The 27,808-nt window shown below is 48.1% G+C and overlaps 1 protein-coding gene across 1 annotated transcript in view; it reads left to right on the plus strand.

Moving 5' to 3' along the window:
- XKR8 (XK related 8) overlaps positions 1 to 27,808 on the plus strand; it is a 92,396-nt gene that overhangs the window by 43,892 nt on the left and 20,696 nt on the right. The window contains exon 2 of the mRNA XM_086957491.1: positions 10,980 to 11,176. Within this exon, the coding sequence (XP_086813617.1) occupies positions 10,980 to 11,176 (197 nt within the window). The remainder of the gene's footprint in view (positions 1 to 10,979; positions 11,177 to 27,808) is intronic.

Raw genomic sequence — 27,808 nt, forward strand, 5'->3', positions numbered from 1 at the left:
TTGCCGAGGAAGATGTCCGCCATTCGTTCCAGGCTCAGAAGCCTCCAGAGTCTCGCATGCCAAAGGGAGATCGCCGGTGCCTCCTTCTGCTTCCAAGCTGCCGCCAGCGTAAGCTTGGCTGCACCCAAGCAGAGCCATAGAATCTTCTTATCCGCGCGCGTCTGGTGCTCAAGACCGGGGTCCCGTAGGCCCAGAAGTACAAAGGCCAAAGAATTTTCAATAGGATAGCGCAAAATATCCTTGATATGAGAGAGAATCTCATCCCAGAATGGTCTGATAAGTGGGCAGTCCCACCAAATGTGGCGGAAGTCCCCCAGAAGGCCACAGCCCCTCCAGCACCTATCTGAGGTAGCCGGGTAGATACGATGAAGCCGGGCCGCAACCATATACCACTGCGTGAGAGTTTTTAAATGCGCCTCCCTTAGGTGGATCGAGTGATTGAAGTGGGTCAGATCCCTCCACAGCGCCGACCATTCACCATCGGTGATATCCCTCCCCACCATCTCCTCCCACTGCTCCATATAACGCGGCCTAGGAGACAATTCAGATTGAAGCAGCAGTTGATATAGGAAGGAGATGGCTCCCTTCATAGTGGACGTCTTCAGCAAAAAAGCCTCAAATTTAGAAGGAGGCCTCGTGGCTGCCTCCCGCACTCCCGGTGACGTGGCCCAATGTAGTAATTGGATATGCCTGTATTTATCAGTTTGCGGCACCTGGTAATCCCGCATGCAATTAGCGAAGGTCAGAGGATCAGAGCCGTGAAACAGATGGAGCAGCGCCCTGCATCCACCCTCTCTCCACGCGTCAAAGGGCCCCTCGTCAAGCGCCGGCGGGAAGGCCGGGTTGAAGTGCAATGGAGTGAACGGAGATGGGAAGGTCGTCCACCTCTCATCGCCGACCAAAGTGTCCCACACTTTCAGCGTAGTGCCCGTGGGAGTACAGAGGTACGCATTCACTGGACGATCTCTCTTCGGCTTCCAGGCTAAATCCCAGATGGACCGACCTGCCACGCTTCGGTCCATATGCAGCCAGTGTTTCTCAGAGAGCTGCTGCGACCATTCCACCATGACCCTCAGTTGGGCAGCTTTATAATACAGGTGCAGGTCTGGAAGGCCAACCCCGCCCTCAGATCGCAGCTGGCGCAGGAGTGCGAACGACAGACGCGCCCGACCCCCCTGCCAGACAAATTTCAAGATCATCGTTTTGAGTTGCCGGAAGAAAGAGTTATCCAGCGGGATAGGCAGGGCCTGGAAGAGATACAAGTATTTGGGGAGGAGGACCATTTTAATCGCGTGCACCCTACCTAACCAGGACAGGAATTTAGGCTTCCATCTCTCCAATTCCGCCCGCGTCTTAGCCAGCAGGGGCGGGAAGTTGGCCGCGAATAACCTACCCACCGTAGGAGTCAGGTGAACTCCCAGATAGAGAATCGAGCCCGAGGCCCAAGCCAACGGCGTCAACGCCCTCACCTGAGCAACATCGGCCTGCGATAAGGTCAGATTCAGAATGTAGGACTTGCCATAATTAACCTTGAAGCCAGCCACTCCCTCAAATTCAAGCAAAATATCCCGGACACAAGGTAGAGAACCAGCAGGATCAGCCACCGAAAGCAGGACATCGTCCGCGAAGAGGGAAATCTTGTGTTGCTCTCCCGTGAACGGTATGCCCTTCACACCTTCATGTTCCCTCACTGCCATTGCTAGGGGCTCAATGCTGAGCGCGAATAACAAGGGGGAGAGGGGACACCCCTGTCTGGTGCCCTGCGAGTGTGGAAAAAAGGCCGACAGGTGGCCATTCACCGCCACCCTTGAACGTGGGCTACAGAAGTTTGCCTGCACCATAGTAATGAACCTATCAGAGAAGCCGAATGCTCGCAACGTCTGAAACAGAAAGCCCCAATCCACTCGATCGAAGGCCTTCTCCGCGTCTAGACCCACCAGTACAGCCGGGATGCGGAACCTGTCTGCTTTCTCGATAAGGTGAACTACTCTACGGGTATTGTCGTGAGTCTGGCGGCCCTTAATAAAGCCGGACTGGTCCGGGTGTATGATCGCCGGAAGCAGGTCCTGGAGTCGGCTGGCCAGAATCGCCGAATAAAGCTTCGCATCTATGTTAAGTAAGGCTATGGGACGGAACGAAGCACATTGCTCCGGGTCCTTCCCCGGTTTCGGCAAGACCGTAATCACCGCCTCTGCCAAAGTCCCTGCGTTCAGTCCGGACGTCGCCATATCATTAAAAAGGGTAACCAGAAAATCACACAACTCAGACGCATACGTCTTGTAGAAGACCGCTGTGTACCCGTCCGGACCGGGGGCTTTATGTAATTTCAAATTTTTGATGGCGGAGAGAACCTCCTCCCTCGAGATCGGTGCCTCCAACAAGTTGTTCCACTCACTAGAAACCTGTGGTAGCGGCAAACGTTGTAGAAACTCCCGCTGTGACGCAGCGTCCAGGGCGTCGCCCGTGTACAGGTCGGCGTAAAAGCGTCCAAAAATGTCCGCCTTCGCCCCGTCGCGGTGGTGTAGCACTCCTGCGGAGTCTCTGATCCCCCCTATGTATTCCCTCTCCCTCCTGTCCCGTAATTGTCGCGCTAAGTGCCTGCCAATCTTGTTGCCGCTAGAGTATGATTGACGCCCCAGTCGTAGGAGAGTAAGCTCGGCCCTATTGGCATAGTGCGCCTTCAACTTGCCCCGTACCGCCGTCAACGGGCGGAGGGTCACTCTCGAGGGGTTAAGTTTGTGAGCCCGCTCGAGCTCGAGTACCTCAGCCTCCAAGGCATCACGTTCCTTCCTCCGCAATGCGTTAAGCTGCGAATTGACACCCAGGCACGTGCCCCTGATCGTAGCTTTAAAGGCGTCCCACGTGGTCGCCAACGAAGTGTCCGACGGAGGGTTGAGGTCAAAGAATTCACGGATAGCAAGGCGCAATGCTTGGTTAGATACATCGTCCCTGACCACAGACGCCGGAAAATACCACTTTCGACACGTAGCGTCAGGCGGCGACCAACGAAGATTAAGCACCAAGAGACTATGGTCCGACACCGAGATCGGAAGAATGGCGGCATCCAGCACGTTCCCACGAAGGGACTGACTAAGGAAAATGTAATCCAAGCGGGAATAGGAGTGATGCACGTGTGAAAAGAATGTATAGTCCTTCGTGGTAGGGTGAAAAAAACGCCAGCCATCAACTAGACCCAGCTCCCCCACCCCTTGCTGTGCGGAACCAGAAAACACCCCTGTACCCGCCCTGTGTCCCCCTGAGCTGTCCAGATCCCTGTCCCGCACCAGATTGAAATCCCCCAACAGGAACAAGTGCCCTTCTGCAAAGTCTCCTACCTTCACCAACAGGTCCTGCAGATACTTATTCTGGCCAGCATTGGGCAAATACACCACCACGAAAGTGCACAATCGTCCTTGTATAAGACCATTAACCATTAGCCAACGGCCCTCCTTGTCGTGACGCACCTCCACAGGTTGAAAGTGCAATGCAGCTCTGAAGAGGAGTGCCACTCCCCTGTGTTTCGTAGCAGCGGAAGACCTATAAATAATGGGATAGGCCCTATGGCGGAGCCTCATCTCATCTTTCCGCGCCAAGTGTGTTTCCTGCAGCCCAACAACATCAAGGTGGTGGTCCACTACATACTTCAAAACCTTCTGCCGCTTCTGTGGTGAATTCATGCCCTTAATATTCCACGCCCCTATACTAATCGGCATAGCAAATATAAATCCCAGAAACTGCTCTCAGTACGCCAATTGTCCCCCACCCCACAACCAGACCAGCCCGCCCACAAGAGATGACCAACAGTCGCCAATCTACCAGTGCAATGACATCCACAACACTAATGCACACGCACACCCTCAGCCACACCTCAAGCATCCCCCCAGTCCAACCGTCACGGGTCCCCCCCCAACATCCCGAACTCCCCAACTCCCAACCCCGCCCCAATCGAAACACAACCAAAATCAAGAGCAGAAACAGAAATCTAAATGCAAAAACAGTACTCATCATGTCCAGAAGGCCGAAGTCCGTAGGAGGCCTTCCGTCCAGAAGGCAGGCCGGAGGGACTAGTACACTATCCCCCATGGCCATAGTCGAGGGTGTACTTTCATACCCCCCAACCAGAAGGCCCGAACCCCTCCGGCGCCGATCCATCAAGATAATGAGGTCATGCCGCTCCGGAGCTTTGCTGCGTGTCAGCCAACGTGGCCGATGCCACCGACGCCACAGCGTTGCCCCGCTCTTGCAAGCTGGTAGAGAGGTCCGGCCGCTGTCGGGCAGGTGAATCACCCACCCTCTGCCAGGAAGATGAACGGCGTCGCCTCCGAGATGGAGAGGCAGCCGCAGCCTGCGAGGGCGGCACATCTCCCAGGCCCAGAAGGTCCTTCGCTGCTTGAAGCGTGCGGATTTGCGCAAGACGATTCTGCCACCGGAAGATGATCCTAAATGGATGACCCCAGGAATAGGCGATGCTCCGTTCTCTCAGGAATGTAGTCACCGGGCGGAACTCCCGCCGCTTCTGCAGGGTAGAGGCCGCCAGATCCTGGTACAGTTGGGGGCGATGGTCCCGGAATTGCAGCGACGTGAGTGTTCTGGCCTTGCGGAGAATCCGCTCCTTAAGCTGGAAATCATGGACGCACACAAGGATATCAGGGGGGGGGCCCCCTCCACGCCGGGGCAGCCCAACCCTATGCACTCTGTCCATCTGAATCTCTTTTGTATCTTCTTCATCCAATATTTGGAGGAATAATTCCTGGACATATCCCCGCAGGTCCCCAGCCTCACCGTCCCATGGCACCGCCCGTATACGAATGTTATTTCTACGGGAGCGGTTTTCCAAGTCCTCCGTGTGCAACTGCAAGTCCAGGTTTTGCTCGGTGAGGTGAATTATATCCTGCTGCAGCAGGTGCACGTTGGTGGCCACACTTAGATCCCGGTCCTCCAGGGTCGCCACCCTCTCGCCCAAGCCGTCAACATCTCTCCGCACCTCCCGCAAATCGGAGGCTAATTGCGCCCGGAGTTCGGAGATGTCCTCCTTAATGGAGGCAAAGAGTTCAGTCATGAAGGCTTTTGTCGCCGGCGCTTCGTCATCCGACTGCTTCGACGACCCACTAGCTCCAGGGGATGCCGGCTGCTGGGAAGATTTCAGGGCATTATCCTTTCCTTGGCCCCGTTTGCGTTGCGCATTAGACATGGCGGCCCACAGCGTCCGGACCAAGCGCCACGTGGCCAAACACGATGGCGGGCTGCGTCGCTCGGCCCAGGCTAGAGCGGGCGACCACAAATCAAGCACCAGGCTGCACTCTATAGTCCGCAGCTGTGTTGAGCTCCACGTGTACGGCAGTACGAGCCGCGGTCCTCACAGGTGCACAGGCGAGCAAGAGTCCAAGTGCTGTCGTTGACCCCCAAGCTTCTTCCAGCCCCCACGTGGCTCGGGTCTCGCCGGGATCTGCTGGTCCGGTGTCGCTCACCACCTCCAGGCATGGGCAGGGAAATCGCTACCGCTCAGGGCCATCACCTTCAGCGTGCAGAAGTCTTGTACCACCCCCTCGGTGACCCCTGTGGGTCTCTTCTCGCCAATCCCGCGATTCTGCAGCACCTTGCGGGCCAGGGACTCCAAGCCACAGCTGCCGCCAGACCCTCCGGCCCGATGATACAAAGTGTCCCTCCACCTTCCGCTAGCTTCGGCGTCTCAAGGCGGGACCTCAGGGGCTCCGCCCACCTCCCACGCCGGACGTTGAGATCAGGAAAGGCCGGGGTCGCACAGGCCGCGGAGTCTGATCGATCTCAAGGGCGAACTCGGGGCTTCACCGCTCCAGCGACCGTGCCACAGCAGACCGCTTCGTTAGGTAGACCTCCTCTCCACTTTTGAAGCGGGTTCGCTCCCTCAGGATCGTGCTATTAGAAGCTTTGTCGGATCAGCGCCGGAGCGGCTCGGAAAGGCGTCCTACTCCGCCGCCATCTTGGCCACGCCCCGAGCAAACATGCATTTTTTAAATATCTTAGCAGCTCCGCAGCACCACTGATCACACCAACAACCTGTGGCCATTTCACTTCCTATCTCATCACTGGATAGACCAAAATTTTGATAATGCCGGATGAACTGCGTGCAGAAACCTGCAATGTTATAATGAACGATGATATAAAGCAACTGTTCTATACTTGAGCCCTGTTCTGGTCCTTTAGAATGCACATCCTGTGGACTCTGTATTTCCTGTGATGATGGTATACGAGCAAGTCGTCTGGATAAATCTTAGGGATCCAAAACCACACTGACACCTAAATGCTTTTGTTGAACTTTGGTAAATGCTCGATCAAAAGTCAAACATAGACTTGAGTTCGCAGAGATGGTAAGTATGCACAAGTTTGATGTTGTATTTATCACTGAGACTTGGGCTGACCAGGCTTCCAATCCAGGCCTGGTCAAAGCAATCCCAGCAGGATACTTAATTCATAGAGCTGCTAGAACAGGGAAACGCGGGGGGGCTGGCTATTGACTTGTTGGTATCGGGATCCCCAGCGAGTAGTGACTTGGAATGCAAAGTATTCTCATTTCAATTTGAACTTACTAAAACGTATGCTTTTAGAGGCATCCTGATCTTTCGCCCTCCTGGTCCAAGAAATACATTTCTCCACAATATAAGTCCTTTCATTGAAACTAGTATTGACACCTAATATTTTTTCGTTTTTGGAGATTTTAATTTGAATGATGGCGATACGGCATCTGTGGTCGATTTAATGGCGAACTTTGAGTTAAAATAACTGGTGAAGCACCCTACACATGAAGCAGGCCATACTCTGGATGACATTTTTACAAACAATTCGACAATAAAGGTAATTGAGGTATTACCACTATTATGGTGAGACCATAAGGCAGTAACTTTTAGAATTAGTATAGCGCCAACTCAAGAAAGACCTACCAATTTATTACCTTCTTTTGAAAGTCGTGTTTGGAAGAACATCAGCCCCGTTGAGTTTGATCCTGTTTAGTAAATTCAACATCAAGTTTTATCTCGGATGTAGAGTTGGCAGTCTCTTCATACTCTTCTTGGATCAAGTCTGTGGTTGACTCCCTAGCCCCCATAAAACTGATCTCTCAGTGATGAAAAACCCCTTCAGAACCTTGGTTCTCAGATAAGCTTAGACTACAAAAACAGCTTTGCAGAAGGAAAGAACGACAGTGTAGATCCAAATTCGACCTAGTCAAGAAGAAGCACTATTCACAAGCCATAACAGATTATAAAAAAACTTATCATGGAAGAGAAAAAAATGTATTTTACTGAAATGATAGCCCAGTCTAAAAATTCCAATAAAGAGCTATTCTGCACATTAAAAAGTTTAGCAAAAGCACCCCAACCTATAAGCAACTTTGGCGGTCAGACCTTTTGTAATGTTCTAGCTAAGTTATTCCAGGAAAAAGTGGAAGATGTATTTAATTCTTTTACCAATCAGAGTCTTAATTATACAGTAGATCAAACAACTCTTGAAAATCGTCCAGTTATTAAAGGATGGGAGAACTTTTCTTCTTTGAGTATAGAACAGGTACACAAGCTAATACTTACAACCACCTCTGGCTCACCGCTAGATCCATGACCGCCCTGAATAGCACACCTGGCACCACTATTTATAAGTGAACAGCTGACTAATTTGTTCAATGAATTCATTAGAGCAGGCCATTTTCCAGGGAACTGGAAGATGGCCTCTATATCCCCTCTGCTAAAAAAACGGAATCTGGATGTGCAGGAACCCAGTAACTATAGACCTATTTCCAGGGTACCATTTCCGGCAAAGGTCCTAGATAAAGCACTTTTATAAAAGCAAATGAAATACTGGATCCAACGCAATTTGGGTTTCGCAAAGCACACAGTATGGAAACCGCTCTTATAATGGCTTCTGAAGATTTAAGATTCATCCTAGATTTGGGAAGGCCATCCTGTTACTATTAGACTTTCAGTGGCTTTAGACACTGTTGATCATATCATTCTCGCCGACTTATTCTTCTTGTCTTTAATTAAAGATCAAGCTCTTAAACTTCTCAAATAATTTTTAGCAGATGCGGTTCAATTTGTTCAGATGGGAGTATGTTACTCTCAACAGTTTAGGCTGCCACGTGGTGTACCACAGGGCTCATCTCTGAGTCCTACTCTGTTTAATGTGTATGTAACACCACTGGCTAAGCTTATTAGGTCCTTTGGTTTTTCAGTTGTCTTATATGCTGATGACATACAGTTAATTGTTTCAGTGTCCAGCAATTTAAAAGAAACAGCCAACCGTTTCAATATATGCCTGACCCAGATTAATGAATGAATTAAAAACAACTGTTTAAAGTTGCACTCTGAGAAACGGAGGTGCTCTGGGCAATTATCCGGACTTCTGATCCTCCAGTTGGTGGCCAAACGAGCTGGGATCCCTCCTTTTGCCGATGAAAAAAGTGAGGAATTTAGGGATTATTTTTGATGATGGATTAGCTTTCAAGGATCAGGTCAACACTCTAACTTCAGCAGTGTTTTTTTAAATCTAAAACTGGTCAGGAAAATACGTCCCTCATTCCTAGGGATTTGCAAAAAAAACGGCTGTGTCTGCCTTGGCTTTGTCCAGATTGACTATGGCGACGCATTATACTTAAACATACAAAAAGAACTTCTACAGAAATTACAGGTCTTACAAAATGCAGCAGCCCGACTGCTTTTGGACTTTCCCAAGCCTCAATCAGTATTGCACGGTCTAATCAAACTGCATCCAGTTGCCAAAAGGATGATATTTAAATCTATTTGCCTAGCTTATAAAGCACTACAAAAGTCAGGCCCAGACTACTTAAAACATTATTTATTTGGTACATTCCAAAAAGAAATCTTCGATCATCTGCTGACAAGCTTTTGGTGATCCCTCAAACTAAGAGCGCACATTGGGGAGGGATGAGTTTCATAGCAGTAATAGCCAAGCTATGGAACATGCTACCAATACATTTCAAAAATAGTCCCAGTTTAATGTCTTTGAGGAAATTATTGAAAACCTGGCTCTTTGAAAATCAACTGTAGGTCACCACTAACCAGCAATAGTTTGTCATATAAAGAGCGCCAATATGCCTCAGGAATATAGAAAACAAAAATCAAATCACTTTGGCTTGTATCATAATGTAAGTATGATTTCAAGATGCATGTCTAAGCCTCCCGGAGCTTGTATTGGCGTTGGTAAGGCGCAACATATCTTTGTTGCATATCACCCTAAACAAAAGTATGGCGCTTTACCTTTTGTTGGACCGGGATTCCCACAGTTAATGATGAATTTTATTTTAGGGTTTTACTGTTCCTTTATTCAATGCTTGGCATTTGAGATCCTGGTGTTTTTAAACCGTCACAATTTTAATTTCTTTTCTCTTTTCTTTTCCTCTGTGTTTTTCTTTTTTGTTGCCACTGATAAACTGGGGTTTCGCGATGTCCAGCAATTAAAGGGTTAATGGGTTAATACATGGCTTTGTCTGTTGCTGAAGAACTTAGATGGATATATATATATATATCTCCAAACCAAGTCTCCACAAGGGCTAAATACTGAAGAGGAATTAGCCATACATCTTGGTCAATAATTTGATAACACAATGGTTTTTTCTCATAGGGACTTATCTACATTAATTATTATGAGATTTGAAATTATGTTTTTCTCAAAAGAAACATTACTGCAGCCCTGACACCCTGTAAATATTTTCATTCGATTTAAATGTAGCTATTGAAATCAATTATATGATTGATTGGTGCAATATGCTTGGTAATCAAATGCCCATCCAGGGCTTAATAACTTTTGTTTACAAGGCGTCTTACATTAAAGGTGTATAAAGTGGATTAACTGAAAACACACTGTAAGATGGCCGCCGTGAAAAAATTAATGAATTGTGGTCCTTCTTTTAGGTTTATTGACTCAGAGGACGTGACATCATGCTACAACTCTATGCTGTGTTCCTAGGAGGAGGATGCTCCCAAACACTGCTTGTGTAAAAATCAATAATTTTCCATGTTGAGGCCAAGCTTCTCTTTTACAACGCTCATCAAATCTAGAATACCTGCACCATGTAAGGCTCCAAAAACTGAAAAGGCCTGCTCCCTTCCCCCAAACATTACAGGCCCTGGCTCTTCCATATAAAGTTAGAAGAAGTGCTCTCCTTAGAGTCGTATTAGACACCACTCTTCCCTCTCTAAAGGAAGATTTACAATTTGCTCTATGCCCTATGGAAATATGACCACGTTACCTCCTATCGTGAACATTTCTTTTTGGGCTCCCTCTGCAGGTTAGTATTCCATTTAAAACACCATGTGCTTCTACCTTGCTCTCTCGTCCTAGAATGTTCAGGTTACTTCTCCAAGAGACTAGCTATATATAATGAGAAAATAGATTACACTGCTTGAAACCAAGTGCTGCAAAGAGAACACACTTGCACACCTTCCCCAACTATACTTTGAACGATTCACTCCTAAAGTTCAGAAAAAAACCTAATAATTTAGTTACGTTCAGCCTCACATTTGACCATAAGCATCTCAAATCCTACCACAAGAGGAACTAAACTTCACCCTTGGCCAAATGGGACTGCACCAGAATGCCAGTGAAAGCTGAACACCAGGTTAGCTCTTCGTGTGTGATGTCTTACATATGCCCTCGCACAGGCTTAAAAACATATGACCTCGGCCGAAGACCTGGAACTTGCATCCACTCCTGGATTCCGCACTTTTGAGAATTTCTCTCTCCATCATTAAGTTTGCTTTGCTTCCATAACATTAAATGTAATTTGTTCATGGTCTTGTACTCCTGAAATGTGTTTTCTAAAGTGCTTCGAAGCTCTCTGAAGCTAGGTATTTGCTATTAACGTGCTTAATGCAAAATAATGATGGAATAATTAATTACTGTACGTGAAGAATACATGCTCTTAATCGCAGTTGTTCATTTTAGTCAAATGCTCATTAGCTACTAACTACCGGACTTGTTCTCTCTTTCAGGTGCATACATGCTCTGGAGGTGGGATTCCAGGCCTACAGAAAAGGGGCACAATATCCGGCATATAACAGCTATGCTTATTACCTGACCCATGACATAAGCATGCTCCGGCTGTTTGAGACATTCATTGAGAACGTGCCTCAGCTTACATTGGTTCTCTACATTGTTCTGTACAATAACGGAGCAGCTACTTACCAGTGTGAGTATAATGTAGATTTTTTTAAATTTTGATTAACGTTTATGGTAGCTAAATATTCATGATTAAAAACTAGTTTTTATTTAAATGCTGGCAGGGTGCTCTGAACTAGGAAAAGCATTGGCAATGCAAGTAGGCCTGGCTTAAGAATGGTAGCGCCTTTTGTGTCTTAAATGATTTTAGGTACTTAATAAGTCACCATACAGGCACTGTCACTCACCTTTGCATTCCTGCATCTATTCCTCCATCCACTGACTCATTTTTGCCTTCAGTCTCTGGCACAACCACAATAACACACACACACACACACACTAAACACCTATGCAAAATAAATAAAAAGAATACAAGTAGAAACAAGCTTTGGCAAAGCCGATAGGTCTCGTGTGGCTGCTGTTCAGCATGGCTAAAGGCTAGTGGGGTAGAGGAGAGTGGTGTGGAATGGTGTAGAGTGGAAGGGCGTAGAGTGGAATGGCGTGGAGTAGAGTGTTGTGGCATAGAGTGTCATGTATTGGAGAGGCATAAAGTGGAGTCACGTAAGTGGCGTACAGTGGAGTGGCTTAGAGTAGAGTGGAGTGATGTAGATACAATGGATTGGTGTAGAGTGTTGCAGAGTATAGTGGTATATAGTGCAGCGACATAGAATTCAATGGCGTACAATATAGAGTTGCAGAATGGAGTGGCGAAAACTAGAATGTTGCATTGCAGATAGCAGTCGCATAGAGTGCAGTGGTGTAGTGGCGTAGAAATCAGTGATGTAGAGTAGACTGGCATAGAGTGGCACAGACTATAGCGGTATAGAGTAGTGCAGAGTAGAGTATAATGCTGTGGTGTGCAGTGTCATAGAGTGAAGTTCTGAGAGTGTAGTAGTGTAGAGTAGAGTCATGCAGAGCACAGGGGCATAGAATTCAGTAGTGCAGAGTAGAGCGGCATATAGTGCAGTGGCGTAGGGTGGTTCAGAGTAGAGTGGTGTAGAGTGCAGTGGTTTAGAGTGGCGTAGACTAGAGTGGTGTAGAGTGCAGTGGTAGAGCATGCAGTGGTCTAGAGTGGAGTGGAGTAGAGTACACTGGCATAGAGATCAGTGGTGTAGACTACAGTGGTGCAAAGTGGAGTATTATGGCATAGAGTGGAGTGCTGCAAGGTGTAGTAACATAGAGTGCAGTAGTGCAAAGTAGGGTAGCAGAGTTCAGTGGTGGAGAGTGTGATGTTGCAGAGTAGAGTGAAGAGGCGTAGCGTGGGATGATGCAGGGTAGAGCACCGTGGTGTATAGTACAGTGGCATAGAGTGCAGTTTTGAAGAGTAGATTAGAGTTGCGTACAGTGGATTGGCATAGAGTGCAGGGGCGTAGAGTGGAGTGGTATAGAGTAGAGTGTATTGGTGCAGTGTTGCAGAGTAGGGTGGAGTGACCTAAACTGGAGTGGCGTAGGGTAAGATAGCGTAGACTGCATTGGCATAAAGTAGAGTGGTGCATATTAGAGTAGAGAGGCATAGAGTGCAGTGGCATAGAGTGGAGTGGTGCAGAATGGAGTAGAGTGCAGTGATGTGATTTAAACTGGAGTGGTACAGAGTAAGGTGGAGGATGACTGGTGTGCTATGATGAAGGAGGGAGTTAGGGAGGAACAAACAGCCTCCCACAAAAGTTAGCCCACTGCTGTTCACAAACTGCAGTTCCAAAATTACTATAGCTAAAAAAGACCCAAAACAGTTGAAAAACGACTCCAGCTCAGTCTTGGAGTAAGTCCAGCACCACTAATGGCCACCCACAGGTATTGCAACGTACTCCCAGAAAAGACAATGGAGGAATAGAATTAAAATAGGAAATAATGCTAAATCAAATCATTTATTCAAAAGGTCCAGCACGAACTGCCAAACCATGTCTTCCCACGACCGGAAACAAGCATCCTGGTACCGGTTTCCGGGTAACAGCCCTGATCAGCCAGACTAGCTAGAATCCAGTGGCAAAGTGAGCAAGGGACCGACATCTGGGCATACCCTGCCAACTAAAGTGAACAAAGCAAACACAAGGATTCAAGCTAGCCTGGCTGATGAAGGTTGTTACCCCGAAACCGGGCCCAGGATGCTTGTTTCCGGTTCAGGAAAGACCTGGCAGGCAGTTCGGGCTGGACTGTTCCCATGAGGCACAGGGTCAAGACTGATTTGCATATGGCTGGGTCTGGACTGAGGTGGCAAAGTGAGCTAAAGAATGATGTTGGATTCAACCCAGATCTGTGACTGGGGGGGAGTGTCTGAAAAGTTTCAGCACTCCGTCCATCATCTCCTTGTGTTTGACATATACCAGTCAGCAATGAGAGGAAACATCAAGGAACAGCAGTTCTCACACTGTAATGATTTCAGCAATAGGGAGACTGTAGGTAAATACAGTAGAAACAGCCATTAAGTTAAAAGAGGAAACCGAATTTGAGGCCAAACCGGTCTTCTCAAGATGAAACAAGTCATATGTTAATTAGTCCATAGTAGGTATCTCCATTGTAAATATGTTTTCAGAACAGCAGTTTAAAAAGCCATGTGCATATATAACTCCAACCTAAAGAAAGTTTGACATTAGGGTTACAGAAAATTGTATGTAGAAGTGTATATATATTAGGCAAATCTAGCTGGTTTGCAACAAAGCGCTGTAGTGCAGTTTGCTATCTACACATTTGCACAAGGGGTTGTATGATACAAAAACGTATGCCTTAACCACTCATGCCTAAACAACGCAGTTTGAACCCTGACCGCATCTTTAACACTCATGCCTTTACTACAAATTTCATGGTAAAGGCATGATTGATAAAGAGATATGAAGCAACACTTATTGAGCGCATGGCTACCCAAGGGCATCCCAACGCTAACGCAGTAGCAGAGAAGGACAGCCAGGTCTTCAATAATTTCCGGAAGGCTAGATGGCTAGTTTCCCTCTATAGACAGAGGGGAAGGGTATTCCACAGCTTCGCAGCGTTGTAGGCGAATAGGCGACCGCCACTTCTGGCCCTCTTAATCCTGGGAACAGCAGCCAGAACTAAATCTTCAGAGCGCAGCCGTCTATTTGCCACAGAAGGCTGGACTATGGAGTGGTTGATTGTGACAGTAAGCATCTTATGGGCAATGCACATGGCTTTAAAGCTAACTCTCTCTCTCCCGAACAGGAAGCCAGTGGAGCGGCCTCAAGGCGTGCTTTGCGGATTGCGGGTTCGAGATCCCCATAAGCATCCTTGCAGCGCAGATTTGGAAAGTTTGGAGCTTTGTGAAGGTCGAAACCGGAGCTCCGAGGTGAAGGGCATTCCCGTAGTCCAGAAGGGAAAGAATAATTGCTTGTACCATAAGCCTTCTTGCGCGAAAAAAGGGAGAAGAGGGAGCACTTTACAGAGCATCCATAGGATGCCGAAACAGAAAGCCGCCACCTTCCGTGGTTAGACCATGAAGCTGAGATCCTGATCCAGCCAGAATCCTAGACTCTTCATCTGGGTCTTGGGGACAGGGACGGGGCCCATACAGTGTGGCCATAGAGCATCTGCACTGAAGAGGGATGGGTTGCCATGGAGCATCAACTTGGTCTTGTTACCATTTAGCTTTAGGTATGATTGATGCATCCATTTGACTACTTCTACTAGGCAGGGACAAAGGCCGATAGAGGCATTGTCAGTGTGGTTTAATGCTATGACCAGTTGGGTGTCGTCAGCGTAAGTCACTATATGAACCCCAAATGGGAGCACAATCTCTGCAAGTGGAGTCATATAGACATTAAAAAGAGATGGACTCAAGGACGACCGCTGCGGGACTCCGCATTGGAGAGGTAGAGGTTTTGAGGAGACATCACCCTCAAAGACCTGGAAGGATCTCTCGTCCAGGAATGATTGCAACCATGATAGCGCTTCCCCAGTCACCCCCAAACCTCTGAGTCAATGAATCAGAATTTGGTGGTTGACCGTGTCAAAGCCAGCGCTAAGGTCCAGGAGGATAATTGCTGTTGACCCTCCAGCAACGAGAATCTTTTTAGATTCTTCGACAACTGCCAACAACGCTGTTTCAATTCCTTGACGCGGGCGGAAGCCCGTTTGAGAGGGATGAAGGAGATTGTGGGACTCCAGAAATGTCGAGAGTTCTGTGTTGACATATTTCTCAGCTCATTTACTAGTCCCAGGGAGGCGAGAGATAGGGCGAAAGTTACCCAGTGGATCCGGATCAAGACTAGGCTTTTTCAGGAGAGGTTTTACCATAGCTCTTTCTTGTTTTCTTTCTCTCCTCTTCCCATTGGCTGGAATTTTACCTTCCAGCCAATGGGAAGAGGAGAGAACGAAAACCACGCCCCAAATCCCTAAATGGCGATGCTTTCTTCGAGGCATTTCTGCCTTGCCTCGGAGAAACGTGGTCGTGTTGGGTAACCCTTCTGTACTTGGTTTTTTTCATGTTACTTAGCCTGGCTCCCTCATCAGCTTGTTGGTGCAGATGGCTTACTTGTAATTAATAATAATGTTTAACAAAACGTTGAGGCTGGTGGAAGTAGCAGAGTTTTATGTGTGTTGTGGTGTTTTTCGCGGGGCCTGGCGTGTAGTTGGACTGTCCCTGATTGGGCCCGGCGTTGTCACGTGACCAGTATTATCGTCTGCACACCTCACGGCAGTGCGGAGCCTTAGCCTAGCTCCCTCACCAGCTTGTTGCCGCAGATGGCTTACTTGTAATTAATAATAATTTTTTTTAAACGTCGAGGCTGGTGGAAGCAGAGTTTTATGTGTGTTGTGGTGTTTTTCGCGGTGCCTGGCGTGTAATTAGAATGGAGTTCTGGATGCCGTTGTCTGGAGGGCTTGGGTTTACAAATAGCCTCTGAGAGCGTGTGCTGTGGCGGTAGCCGGCAACATGACGGAGAGCTGCGCCTGGCTGCTGGTGCTCAGCTCAGTCTTTCTCTGCAACCTCTTTAAAATCCTGCTTCCCTCTTTTTCCTCTATAGTAAGTAGAACCGGATGCGGGAGCTAGTATGCTGAAAGACTTATATGGTTCCGGGGACTGGGTCATTTTGTGCGGAAGCAAAGGTGGCTTCAGCTGGGTATTTATTGATACCTGTTAGTGCCAGTTCTTTGTATGATGGAAACACAAATTGCAAGCGCCGTACCCCTCCATTTCCCGTTCTTACTGCCATTCAGAGTCATATTCCGAATTAAATAAAACAAAAGCATTCACACGATGTTTCAAGGGATTATCTCCCTGCAGCGTAAACCCAGGCTGAACAAAAGGGCTGGTGGTGCAACAGAGTAATGATCAGGCAGGTTACCACAGCACTATAAATGTCTTTTTTTCAGTCCAGTAAAGAACATTTAGGGTTATGTGATGGACGTTTCTTATTTCCACATCGCAAACTGAGTGGGGAAACATGTGATAGGTTCGCTTTTCTTTTTACACGGTTGATGTTTTGTAAATTTACCATAAAATGGCGTCCCATTTGTGCCAGATTTGACATTTACTTTTTCCATTAAGTAGTCTTTGTATAGTGCTGAACCCGCGTGTTTGCGATCCATAATTTAACTGCGAAAATACATAATTTTTGCTGTGGTTGGTAATACTGTTATAGAAAATAAATGGAGGAGTATCACCCGAAGTTGGGCTGAAGGTTTTCCAAGAGGAGGAATAAATATTCCTTTTATAAGAAACCCCTCACTCACCACCTAGTGGTGACATGCTTCATCATCGGGGTCCACCCTCGTGGCCTAGCGTCACCAGGGTGTGCTTCGACATCTGTAGTACAGTGGAGCAGGTTGTGAATGTGGGTGCAGAAAAAATAAATGTTAAAAATTGTCCTGGTTTAACTTGAAAAAGTGAGTTTTATTAAAAAGTAACTTGACAATAGTAAAAATAATGGGCGAGATACTGGGAGGAGAGTTACGATCTGAGTATCTCTGTATGTGTTAAGGTGAATTGGTCAACATGTTTCTACCGTGTGGAAAAATACCCGGTATTCATCAGGACCAAGGAGATGGACGGTGTAGGTCCCCTAAAAGACTCACCTTATCCTAAATCCTTTCTATTCCATTGGCAATTTTGCAAAAGTTAGTGTGCTCAAAAAATGTCGAGCAAAAGTAAAAAACCTTTGGGGAGAGAAAGTAAACAGGTGTCAGGCGCAAACATTCTTACTAGCCTGTTACGTCGTGCAGGTTCTCAGTGCTTTCATACTTCATGCCACAGTGATGGATGGAAAAACTTCTGGAGATACTGAGCGTGATAATATCGTGTCCGTGAGCGCTTACTGTTAGTGCCAGGGACCGATATATAAGTATCAATTGGTGCGTGCTCAATCGCATGCAATAATTCTATTTTTATCGCAGTAGCATTCTATTGCGGTGAAGTCACAAATTGTTATGTTTAGATTATGATCGCCATTGCCTTCTAATTGGAAAGGTGTTTTAGTGCGTAATGTTATTTATCATGGGCCCGGCAGTTGTGGCCCTTAACAATTACGGGATATGTCCGAAATTTCAAACAGGAGACACACAGGACTAACAAACATGTAACATAGAGAGGGTCACAGATACTGCATGGCAGACGGCAGGCTTACTATTTGTAGTTAGTTGTGGTGCTTCGTCGGGCAGGGGGTAGGCACATCACGCAGTACAACGTATTCTGTATAGAAGATAAAGTACCCGTGATAAGGTTAGCCTATTCAAAATTGCAAAAGGGCGGTAAATGTGGCCGCATCTGTGTGCGTACTCGCAGAATGGCGTATGCCTGCATCGGGGTTCTGTGGGGGTAAGAAGGATTCCTTACTTACAGTTTACTGGCGTGGAGAGTGGCCCATAACCTACTTCTACCTTCCGCTGCGCTGCTACAATTGCCGTGCAGTCGAGCGCCAGTATTAAAGTGATAGTCGCTTCCCGGTGTGGTCACGTGGTGACTGCGTCACTAGTCCGGAGAAGCGTGACTACGGGGAGTGAGAAGGGCCGTTGGTTGCCTGGGTGACGATACGCTAAAGCATAGCGCATGCGTGAAAAAAGTAATGGATACATTGCATCCATAGGGAACATGATAGTATGAGACTCTGGTCAAGGGAGCAGCTCTTCGGGGGACGAGCGCTCACTCGTTTGGGGCCACCAAGTCATCTGAGCAGATGGGACAATATTCTGTTCCGACATTAGAATGTGAAACTACATCGGAACTTAAAGGGACAGGCACATGATTGTCATAAGGATTCAGGTTCAGGAGAGTATTGTGACCGAGAAGTAAATGTTGTGTTTCTCAAGAGGTCACTATTTATTTTAAGACAGAAGCCCATGGGATATTGTCATTAAGGCCCATCTTGTGGGTTGAAAGTCTGTAAATCCACCGTTGCTCTTTTTCAAAAAGGCGTGATTGTACATTGGGACCCGAGTCTGGTGGTATTTTTCTAGCATCGAATCGTGCTTCTATGCTCACAGATACGCTGTTTTATCTTGCGTGTTGTCATACCTATATAAGGCTTTCCACAAGTGCATGTGATCAGGTATATAACATTGCTGCTATTACAATTCGTATGGGATCTTCGCTCCCAGACTTTGCCAGTTTCTAGATTTAGAGTTTTGGTGTTATCAGTGAGGTGGCAAACACTACAATCCCCACATCTAGAGTGTCCTGTCACCGGCGGGAGGCCCCACATCTGGGTGAGGGTGGGGTTGTTATTCGTTGTTGTATTCCTGGGTCTTGTGTTAACCAAACTGTCTTTTAGGCTCTTTGCTTTCCTGTATGAGAACAGTGGTTTCTCCCATTTAAAGATTCCTGAGTTTATTATAGACCAATGTTTGTTTATGCTTCTGCTGACTTGGTTTGGAATGGCGTTATAGGTAGTAACGCATGTGAGTGGAGTTGTTTCGTTGTTTCTCATTGTTTCTTTTAGTAGGGCTTGTCTCTGCTGGTTTCTTGCTCTTTTTTGGCACTTATAGATGATTCTGGACGGGTAGCCACGGTTTCTTAGTTTTTTGGTGAGGTCTTCCGCCTGGTGCTTATAGTCTGTCAGCTTACTACAGTTTCTCCGTAGGCATAGATATTGGCCGTAAGGCAGGTTTTCCCTTAAAGGGCGAGGGTGGAAACTTTCGTACCTCAACAAATTGTTTTTGGCAGAGGGTTTGAAATAGGTTTTTGTTGTAAGGGTGTCATTTTCTCTTTGGATTTGTATGTCCAAGAAAACCATTTTATCTCTGTCTGCGCTGTGGGTAAAGTGCAGATGCGGGTCACAGTTGTTGAGCCAAGTTATAAATGCCATTAGTGTTTCCTGTGGGCCTTGCCAGATTGTGAGGACGTCGTCTATATATCTTCGCCAGAATTTGATATTTTCAAAGTAGGGGTTGTCTGGTGATAGGATATATTTTTGCTCGAATTATATTGTGGCCATTGGTAATGCCCTCTGTAGGCTCCTCGTTGTCTTTGTCTTGGTGTGCTGTTATTGGATCCTCCGCTGCTATTAGAGCTATTGGAAGTATTGCTTGAAGCATCCGAGTCTGGGTCCGGTGTTGTTGTGCTTTTGTAGTCTGGATCAGAGAATGGGTATGCCTTAACAAATGTAAATTTTTTGAGATCTTTCTGAAATGTAAGTACTTTTTGTTGGGTAAGATTGTCTCTGTACTCGTTTATCTCTTTGTTAAGGTCATCCAGCTTCTTCTTGTATCCTGTAATGGTGGCTTTGATTTGGCTTTCCGTCATTTGTATCTCCACTTGGATTTTTTCAGACAGTCGTACAGCTGTTTTAAGAATAAGTATAATCCAATCGTGGGTACAGTGCCATGCTATGAGGGCCCAATCTTTCTCTGGGTCATCTGGAAATATCCTAGGAGCGTTGGTAACTAGTAAGTCTTTTGGGGCTATGTTGTTGGTTACGTATTCCTTCAGGATGGTTCCATGCAGTATGGTTCTGATGCGGTTACGTTTCATTTCCGTCAATTTGTCCCACTCTGAAGTTTGTGATATTGTATTGCTGATGTTGGCATCTGCAATTACGTTGAGGTTGCTCATAATAGAGTCTATTTCTTCTGTTGAAAAAGACAAGTAATAGACAAACAGCTGGGGGGCGGAGCTAGCCAGCTAGCAAGATGGCAGCTTAGAGCCGGAGCTCCGCCGTGCACGGCATAAAGATCCTTAAATTATCAATTCAGAGCGACCCTTAGGGCTCACCTGCCACTTCCCTAACTGCCCTGATCTTGGCGCGTCCGGAGACACCAGAATTTCGCAGTCCGTGTGAGCCGGCGGGTGCCGGCGTCCGATGAGCTCTGGGAGCCTGGAAGGCCGTGACGCCGCGACCACGGATACGTCCAGTGCCCGAGCAGCGTAACGCGACGGGAAACCCTTGACACCGGAGAGGTCCCGGGGCCGTGGTCTCAGCTCCGATACCTCCGGCGACGCGCTACACCTGGTGACGAGGGATCGGGGGCGGTCTCTGCTGGCTACGAACGGTGCGGTGTCATCGCGGCCCCCCCCCCCCCTCCTCCCTGCAAACTACTACAGAGGGTGAGCGAGCACCGAGCGTGTGTGGCACGTAGCAGTGGAGAAGCCCCGGCGCTACAGTGGACAGAGGTATGCACGCTGCGCCACCCTCCAGAAGTAGCTGTCCTAGCTCCCCAGTGACTTAAGAGGCCCGCCGGGGCCTGCGAGGAGAAGCCAGCGGTCCCCCTGGCTGGTCCACCACACTGCCGAGGCTGGTGCGGTGGGCAGCGATCGCACGTGCGGGAGAGGTGACTGGGGGGTGCCTGCTTGGACTGAATGCTGCTGGCACGAACCACTTACAGTACTTGCAGAGGGGAGTGTTGCTGTTCCCCCCCTTCCCCACCCTGGGAGAGCAGTTTGGCGGAGGGCAGCCGACTGAGAGAGCGCCTGCTGAAGTCCTGGTCTTGGGCAGCACTAAGCTGGTGGCGATCCTCGGAGGAACGGCGAAACGCCTAAAGCCCCCCTTTCTAGCGACCACGCCTACAACGATGGCAATACCCGTTTAACAGCTGAGTGAGTGTGCCCGCTCTGCCTGAGAGTGCCCTGTGCCCGAATACACTCCTGTTGCGTGGGAGGTGGTGGTTCTGTGGAGCGCTACGGAGGCATACACTAACGGAGTAAAAGTGCTTGCATAAGACACAGCGGCTGATGCCTGGAGACAGACCCTGTGAAGTCTGCCCCCTCTGAGAGAGGAAAAGTGGTACCGCATTTTGCTGAGAGCCCTTAACATAATTGAAGTACGACTGCTCCCCGACGACTGGTCCATAGAGTGCAAGATGGGTAAAGGCGACAAAACACAGAGTAGACTGCCATTTGTGCAAAGGAGGCTGCAACAACATAGCCCGCTTCCAGAGAACAGGGAAGAAGCGAGAACAGAGGAGGTTCATGTGGCGAGCTCGGACATCAAAGAGATGCTACTTTACATGGAGCAGAGTCTCCAGTCCAGTATCTCTGCACTGGGCACCAAAATGGACGCTATGACATACAGGATGGATCGGATGGCAGAGCGCCTGGACAAACACGCTGAAAAACATGATATGGCCGAGAGGAGGATGACGGAAGTGGAGGAGGCGCAGACCGACTTGGACACGGCGCAGAAACGCATGGAGAGAATGATGCAAGTCCTGCAGGACAAGACAGAGGACTTGGAAGCACGCTCGCGCCGGAGCAGTCTCAGCATCACAGGCCTTCCGGAGAGTACACATACGGGGACGATAGAACAATTTGCGGAGAAGATGCTCACCACCCTCCTAGGCGAAGGAGTGTTCTCAGACATGTTTATAGTGGAACGTGCGCACAGGTCCCTAGGCCCTCGCCCCAAGCCCGGAGCGCCTCCTCGACCCATAATTGCGAAGCTACTTAATTATCGAGCTAGAGACACTGCACTTCGGCTGGCCAGGGCCAAACAATCGCTCCAATATGAAGGTTCGGCTATATCTCTGTATCCGGACTTTACGGCGAAAGTCCAAGAAGAGCGTAAGCAATTTATCCCTCACAAGAAACGTCTCAGGGAAATGGGTCTGTACTATGCGCTGTTATACCCTGCCAAGCTTCGAGTTAATAGGAGAGGCCACTCGCACATATTCACGGACCCCAAAGAACTACAGCAGGCGATGAAGCGATGGTCGAGGGATCAGAACGAGCACAATGCAGAAGCACAGGACGCGGGTGAGAGCGGAAGTCGATTGGACGACCAAGACTGAGAGTCTCATGCGGAATTGTCACCCTTCGCTTTTTGGATTTGACCAGCCCTGCGGCGTGGATGTACGAGATAGCGATATTGACTCCGGAGAATGAAGACTACGGAAAGATGAGCGATTTGGGGCAGGAGGGTGGGAGGGGGGGATGATTGGTAACTCGTCACTTGGTTGATGTCTCATTTTTCACAGCATCCAGTTCTGGACACTTTGCAATGTTTTGTATTGTATAACGGACATTGGTCGTACAGGGCTTTATGCGTAGGATGGTGCAGTGAGGATGTTATTATTACAGCTACGAATGTGTTGCTCTGATTACACTACCTGTGCATGGCGGAGGGAGGCGAAGGGCTGAACGAATGACCTGAGATTTGGGAAGAGACTATGACTCAAGGCTACCTTGGCCCTTGCGCGTTAAGCATGGTTGTGCTGTTAGTATTCAAAGTTGGGGTTCTGTTGTCGGGGTGGGGGTCAGATTTCTGATGGACCAGGTTGGGGTGGGTCTGCTGTGGGTGGGGGAAGGGGGAGATGGGACACAGTTTGAAGTATTGTTGATTGTTCCGCCTGCCAGCATGGCGAATTCATGTTGCTCTGAGACGCCAGGTTACTATTGCCCATCCCTATGGCACAGATGACGAATATTACCAAAGTGCATGCAGGTGATGCTAGGGAAACCCTTAGAGCTCTCACTTGGAATGTAAGGGGGTTAAACGATCATCGGAAACTTAGGAAAGTGCTGAGTTATTTGCAGAGGCATAATATTGACTAAGCTCTTATTCAAGAAACGCACCTTCCACTTACAAGCAAAATGCTTCTTTGTTGGGGCATATCAGGTAACACCACAGCGTCAGGATTCACAACACACTCCAGAGGGGTTCTGACATGGATTAATCCTAGGTCCAAGCTGGAATTGGGTTTGTTGCAAGCAGACTCAGAGGGCAGGTATCTCATTTCAAGATGCAAGGGGAAGGGGCATGATCTTATTGTGGTCAATGCATATGGTCCAAATTATGACTCCCCAGACTTTTACGAGAACTTGGCGAAGTGCTGCCGAGAATATTCCATGGCGCAGATGCTCTGGGGGGGTGACTTTAACTTGGTGATGGACCCGGACTTAGACAGATCTTCATGCCCTCAGCGAAGACCTTCAGCCGCAGCTATGGCGCTCCAAGCTGAGTTATTAACGTTAGACCTGGTTGATGTATGGAGAGGTAGGAACACTGACGGGGGGGGGGGAGGGGGGGGGGGTTCACGCATTATTCAGCATATCACGACATCCATACCAGGATAGACTACTGGCTTGCCTCTTTCTCAGTCTCTAGACATATACTTTCATGTACTGTTCTATCACGCACTCTTTCAGATCATTCGCCACTCCTCTTGGTTCTGGAGACCCCGCTAGTTCGTATTCCCCCTTTCACGTGGCGCTTTCCCCCATACTCGTTATTAGATGAAACCTTTAGAGGGGAGCTGGCTATAGAGATTGACTCCTTCTTTGAAACAAACATAGGCTCAGTAGATAGCTTCCAAATAGTGTGGGAGGCGTTCAAGGTATTTATACGCGGAGTAGCTATGTCAAAGCACTCAAGTGTCCTAAAATCAATACGCCAACGCTTGAAATACTTAGAGACGCAGCTGGCCGACCTAGAGAAACAACAACTGACCGGGCCCAATCCCTCTATAACAGAAGAAATCAAGACCCTCATTGCAGAATTCAACGAAGAGGCAGACAGGGAAGTCTGCCACATGGAGAAATATGCGACAGCCAGAACATACGGGGAGAGTGAGCGTCCGAGTTCGCTCTTGGCTAAAATATTGCGCAACAGTAGGAGTTCCCCGAAATTAACCGAACTAGAAATGTCTACCGGGTAAACTTTCACGACAGAGGAAAAGATTTTGAATGAGTTTAGAGAATTGTATTCAGGGCTGTACACGTCTAGGACGGAGAATCTAGAGGCGGAGATGGATGATTATCTAGAGCACATACAAATGCCCCTATTAACAAATTCACAACGTGAGTTCTTAATGTTCCCTATACAAAAAGACGAGATGTCAGATGCATTAGCTAGTATGCGCTCAAATAGTGCTCCTGGAGCGGATGGACTGATAGTGGAGTTTTATAAGGCATTCAAAGATAAACTACTTCCTCATCTGTCTTCTCTCTTTGATGACATGTGTGTGGAGGGTAGTATGCCACAGTCGATGCGTGAGGCTTTAATAGTTACCATTCTTAAACCTGGCAAGGCCCCTAACGTATGCGGTTCGTACAGACCATTGTCTTTACTAAATGTAGATGCCAAAATATACGCCAAGATACTAGCAACACGGCTGGCGTTAGTAGCCCCTGAACTGGTGGCCCCTGAGCAGGCAGGCTTTGTGCCTGGGAGGAACCTAACTTATAATATTTGTACTGTATTGGGGACCAGACAGCATGTTAGGCAGGACGCGAAGGCTGTTACCATCTTCTTGGACATGGAGAAGGCCTTCGACTCTGTGGGTGGCCGTTCATGTTGCGAGTGCTGCGTCGGCTGGGACTAGGCGAACCGTTTCTGCAAATGATTTTACTGGAAGCCAACGTCCAGAATACGCCTAGGTGATCGTGTCTCTGCCCCCTTTGAGATTAGCAGGGGTACAAGACAGGGATGCCCACTCTCACCCTTACTGTATGCGTTGGTTGCCGAACCACTGGCTTGTGCGCTAAGGGAGTATCACTGGCACCGGGGGGGTAAGTTTCCCAACGTATAAAATGGTAATTTCGACCTATGCGGATGACACATTGCTTTATGTACCCAATTCGGAGGTGAACCTAACCTCAGTACTGAGGGAGGTGGTCCGCTTTGGTGCACTCTCTGGGCTTAAAATAAATTGGACCAAATCAGTGGTGTTCCCACTGACCCCAGTGACGGAATGCTTCGATATGGAATACCCACTGCATTGGTCGACGGACCCGGTGAGATACCTCGGCATCATGATACACACGGATGCTGAAGTCCTGTTCCGCGAGAACTATGGTGTAGCATTTAGCAAATTTGAAGATGACGTGGAGAAGTGGTGCAGGTTCCCGCTATCGCTGATGGGCCGTCTAGCCATTATGAAAATGGTGGAGCTGCCACGGTTCCTGTTTCTATTTAATAACTTACCCATAGTGCTGTCGAAAGCTTTCTTCAGAAACCTGACAAAACTTATGGTTCGCTTGGCCTGGGGCGGAAAACAGCCGAGAGTGCAATGGTCTACCCTTACACTTCCATATGAAATGGGAGGAGTGGGTGCTTCAGAAATGGAACGATATTACAGAGTAGCGCAGGCTGCCCATCTGCACACGTGGATTCACGGAGAAGCAAACATGTGCGTATGGAGCGGTTATTCGCGGACCGGCCATTATATGTACACCTATGGACCGCAGAATTGGAGTCCTAGACTCGATCACTGCTACCAAACATGCATGGCATGGGCTGCTAAAGGCCAGAGACGGAACCTTGATGTACTACCCTTTGATAGCCGTAGAATGGGTACTGTGGTTACCGCCTGTCGAGGAGAAAGGTGTAGTGCAGGCGCTGCATAGACTGGGATATAAGACAGCTGGCGAGCTATTTGTAGATGGTAAGGCGAGAACTTGGGAACAAATTGCTCACACAACGGAAGAGACTTCGCTGCTACAGCGTTTCCAATTTCACAGGGTCCATAGTGCGCTGAAGGATGTCTTGGGTCCGGAACTGGAAGAGCCCCTGGAGATACCGGAACTTACCCACGTCATTAAAACGGTACAAACACAAAAACTGATAGCTCACCTATACAAAGCAATCGCATCGCACAGAGGTCAGGATCCCCCGAAAGCCAGGCTCGCATGGCAGAGGGATCTACAGATCACTATAGATGACACTATGTGGAAATACTGCTGCAAGAGCACCAAGCGGCTGTCTTTAAATGGCCGTCACCGGCTGATCCACTTTAAATTTTTGCAAAGAGTGTACTACACTCCAGAACGCTTACAGCGCTATGGTCTCAGACAGTCTTCTGATTGCGAGAGATGCCATGCGCCCAATGTAGACTTCATTCATTTGGCGTGGGGATGCCCTAGTATACGCACATTCTGGGAGGAAGGGATTGCGGAGATGGGGGAGATTCTAGAAATAGAACTGCCAGCTGACCCGGCTCTGGCTCTGCTAGGCCACTCCAGAGGTCTGCCTGCGGCGGTTAGACGTCTGACAGACATGGGCATGTTAATGGCTCAACGCGTAGTGGCACAATACTGGATGAGGGATCCGCTCCCGACAAAGAGAAGGTGGGCACGAGACATGTTATATTGCTGCACACAATCAGAGCACTATAGTTAGCTACTCCCTCCCACGAGTCGCCCGAAGAACTTCTTGAGTTTGTATCAAACCTTTAGGAGCACCAGAGAGGGCACATCCGACACCCAGGCAGACAGACAGGATGAGACTGGATAGATGCAAAGTAGAATGCAATGCGCTTATGCCCCCACAATAGGTGAATAGAGCGGGAGACCGACCAGGAGTTCCGTGATGTATGGCAGACACTCGTGGACTGAGACAGGGCTCCCCAGGGTGGTTCTTAGCATCTCTAGACTGGGCAGCTCAGGCGGGGGAGACACATACATGACCCATGCGTGTGAGCACTTACTTGGCGGGAGGATACAAGGGAAGGTGGGACACGTAGTAAGACATGTAGTAGACACGTAGGCTAGGGTACAAGTTATAGTGGTTGGGGGGGTTCAGGGGTTTGTATATTGGGGTGGGGGTAGTTTCAGAGGGATATACACAGGTGAGGGTTTACTCAAACTAAACAAAAACACACCGCTGTTGCTATTGTTCTAGGATAAGTAATCTAGACCTATTGGATGCCATGGAACCCAGCAAATTGGTATTGCAGTGCGATAACTGTCATGCAGACTTCTCGGCAGTACAGCTATTTATGTTCTTCGCTGCCGGCCCTCTGGGCTGTAGGCTGCAAGCTGTGTATAACCTTCAGTTCACGAATAAAGGTGTTTTAAAAAAAATAAAAAAGTAATAGACAAACAGCTGTCTTTCTGGTTCGTAACAAACAGACATATCCACATTCTGTAGTAGGGGATCTCTGTGTATAGTCATAATCTAGTGAATAGTCCCGCCCATGTGCGTGGACCCCGGCAATCAAAAATAATCTCTTAAGTTGTCAAATCATGCAGAAACTGCAAAGACACTTAAGAGAGAATTTAAAGACAAAAAATGCAGCCTATATCCACAGGCTACACTGTCCAGTACTTCAACTAGAAATTCCACCAAAGAACACCACACACAACACAGCCAGCCCAGTTTCTACCATAGAGAAACTTGCCTCCACCAGTAAAAGACTCTAGAATGATAGAGAGGAAGGCATGGACAGACAAGCCCCATAGGCTGCCATTATGTGGCTTAAATAGGATACTGTGCCTTAAAGAGAGCTTTCCAGAACTTTCTCCCAGTATCCCAGAATGCATAGCAGGTCCCTCTACTTTCAGTTCTTTTTT

The sequence above is a fragment of the Lissotriton vulgaris genome, chromosome 2_1 (genome assembly GCF_964263255.1).
Source record: "Lissotriton vulgaris chromosome 2_1, aLisVul1.2, whole genome shotgun sequence".
NCBI classification, from domain to species: domain Eukaryota; kingdom Metazoa; phylum Chordata; class Amphibia; order Caudata; family Salamandridae; genus Lissotriton; species Lissotriton vulgaris.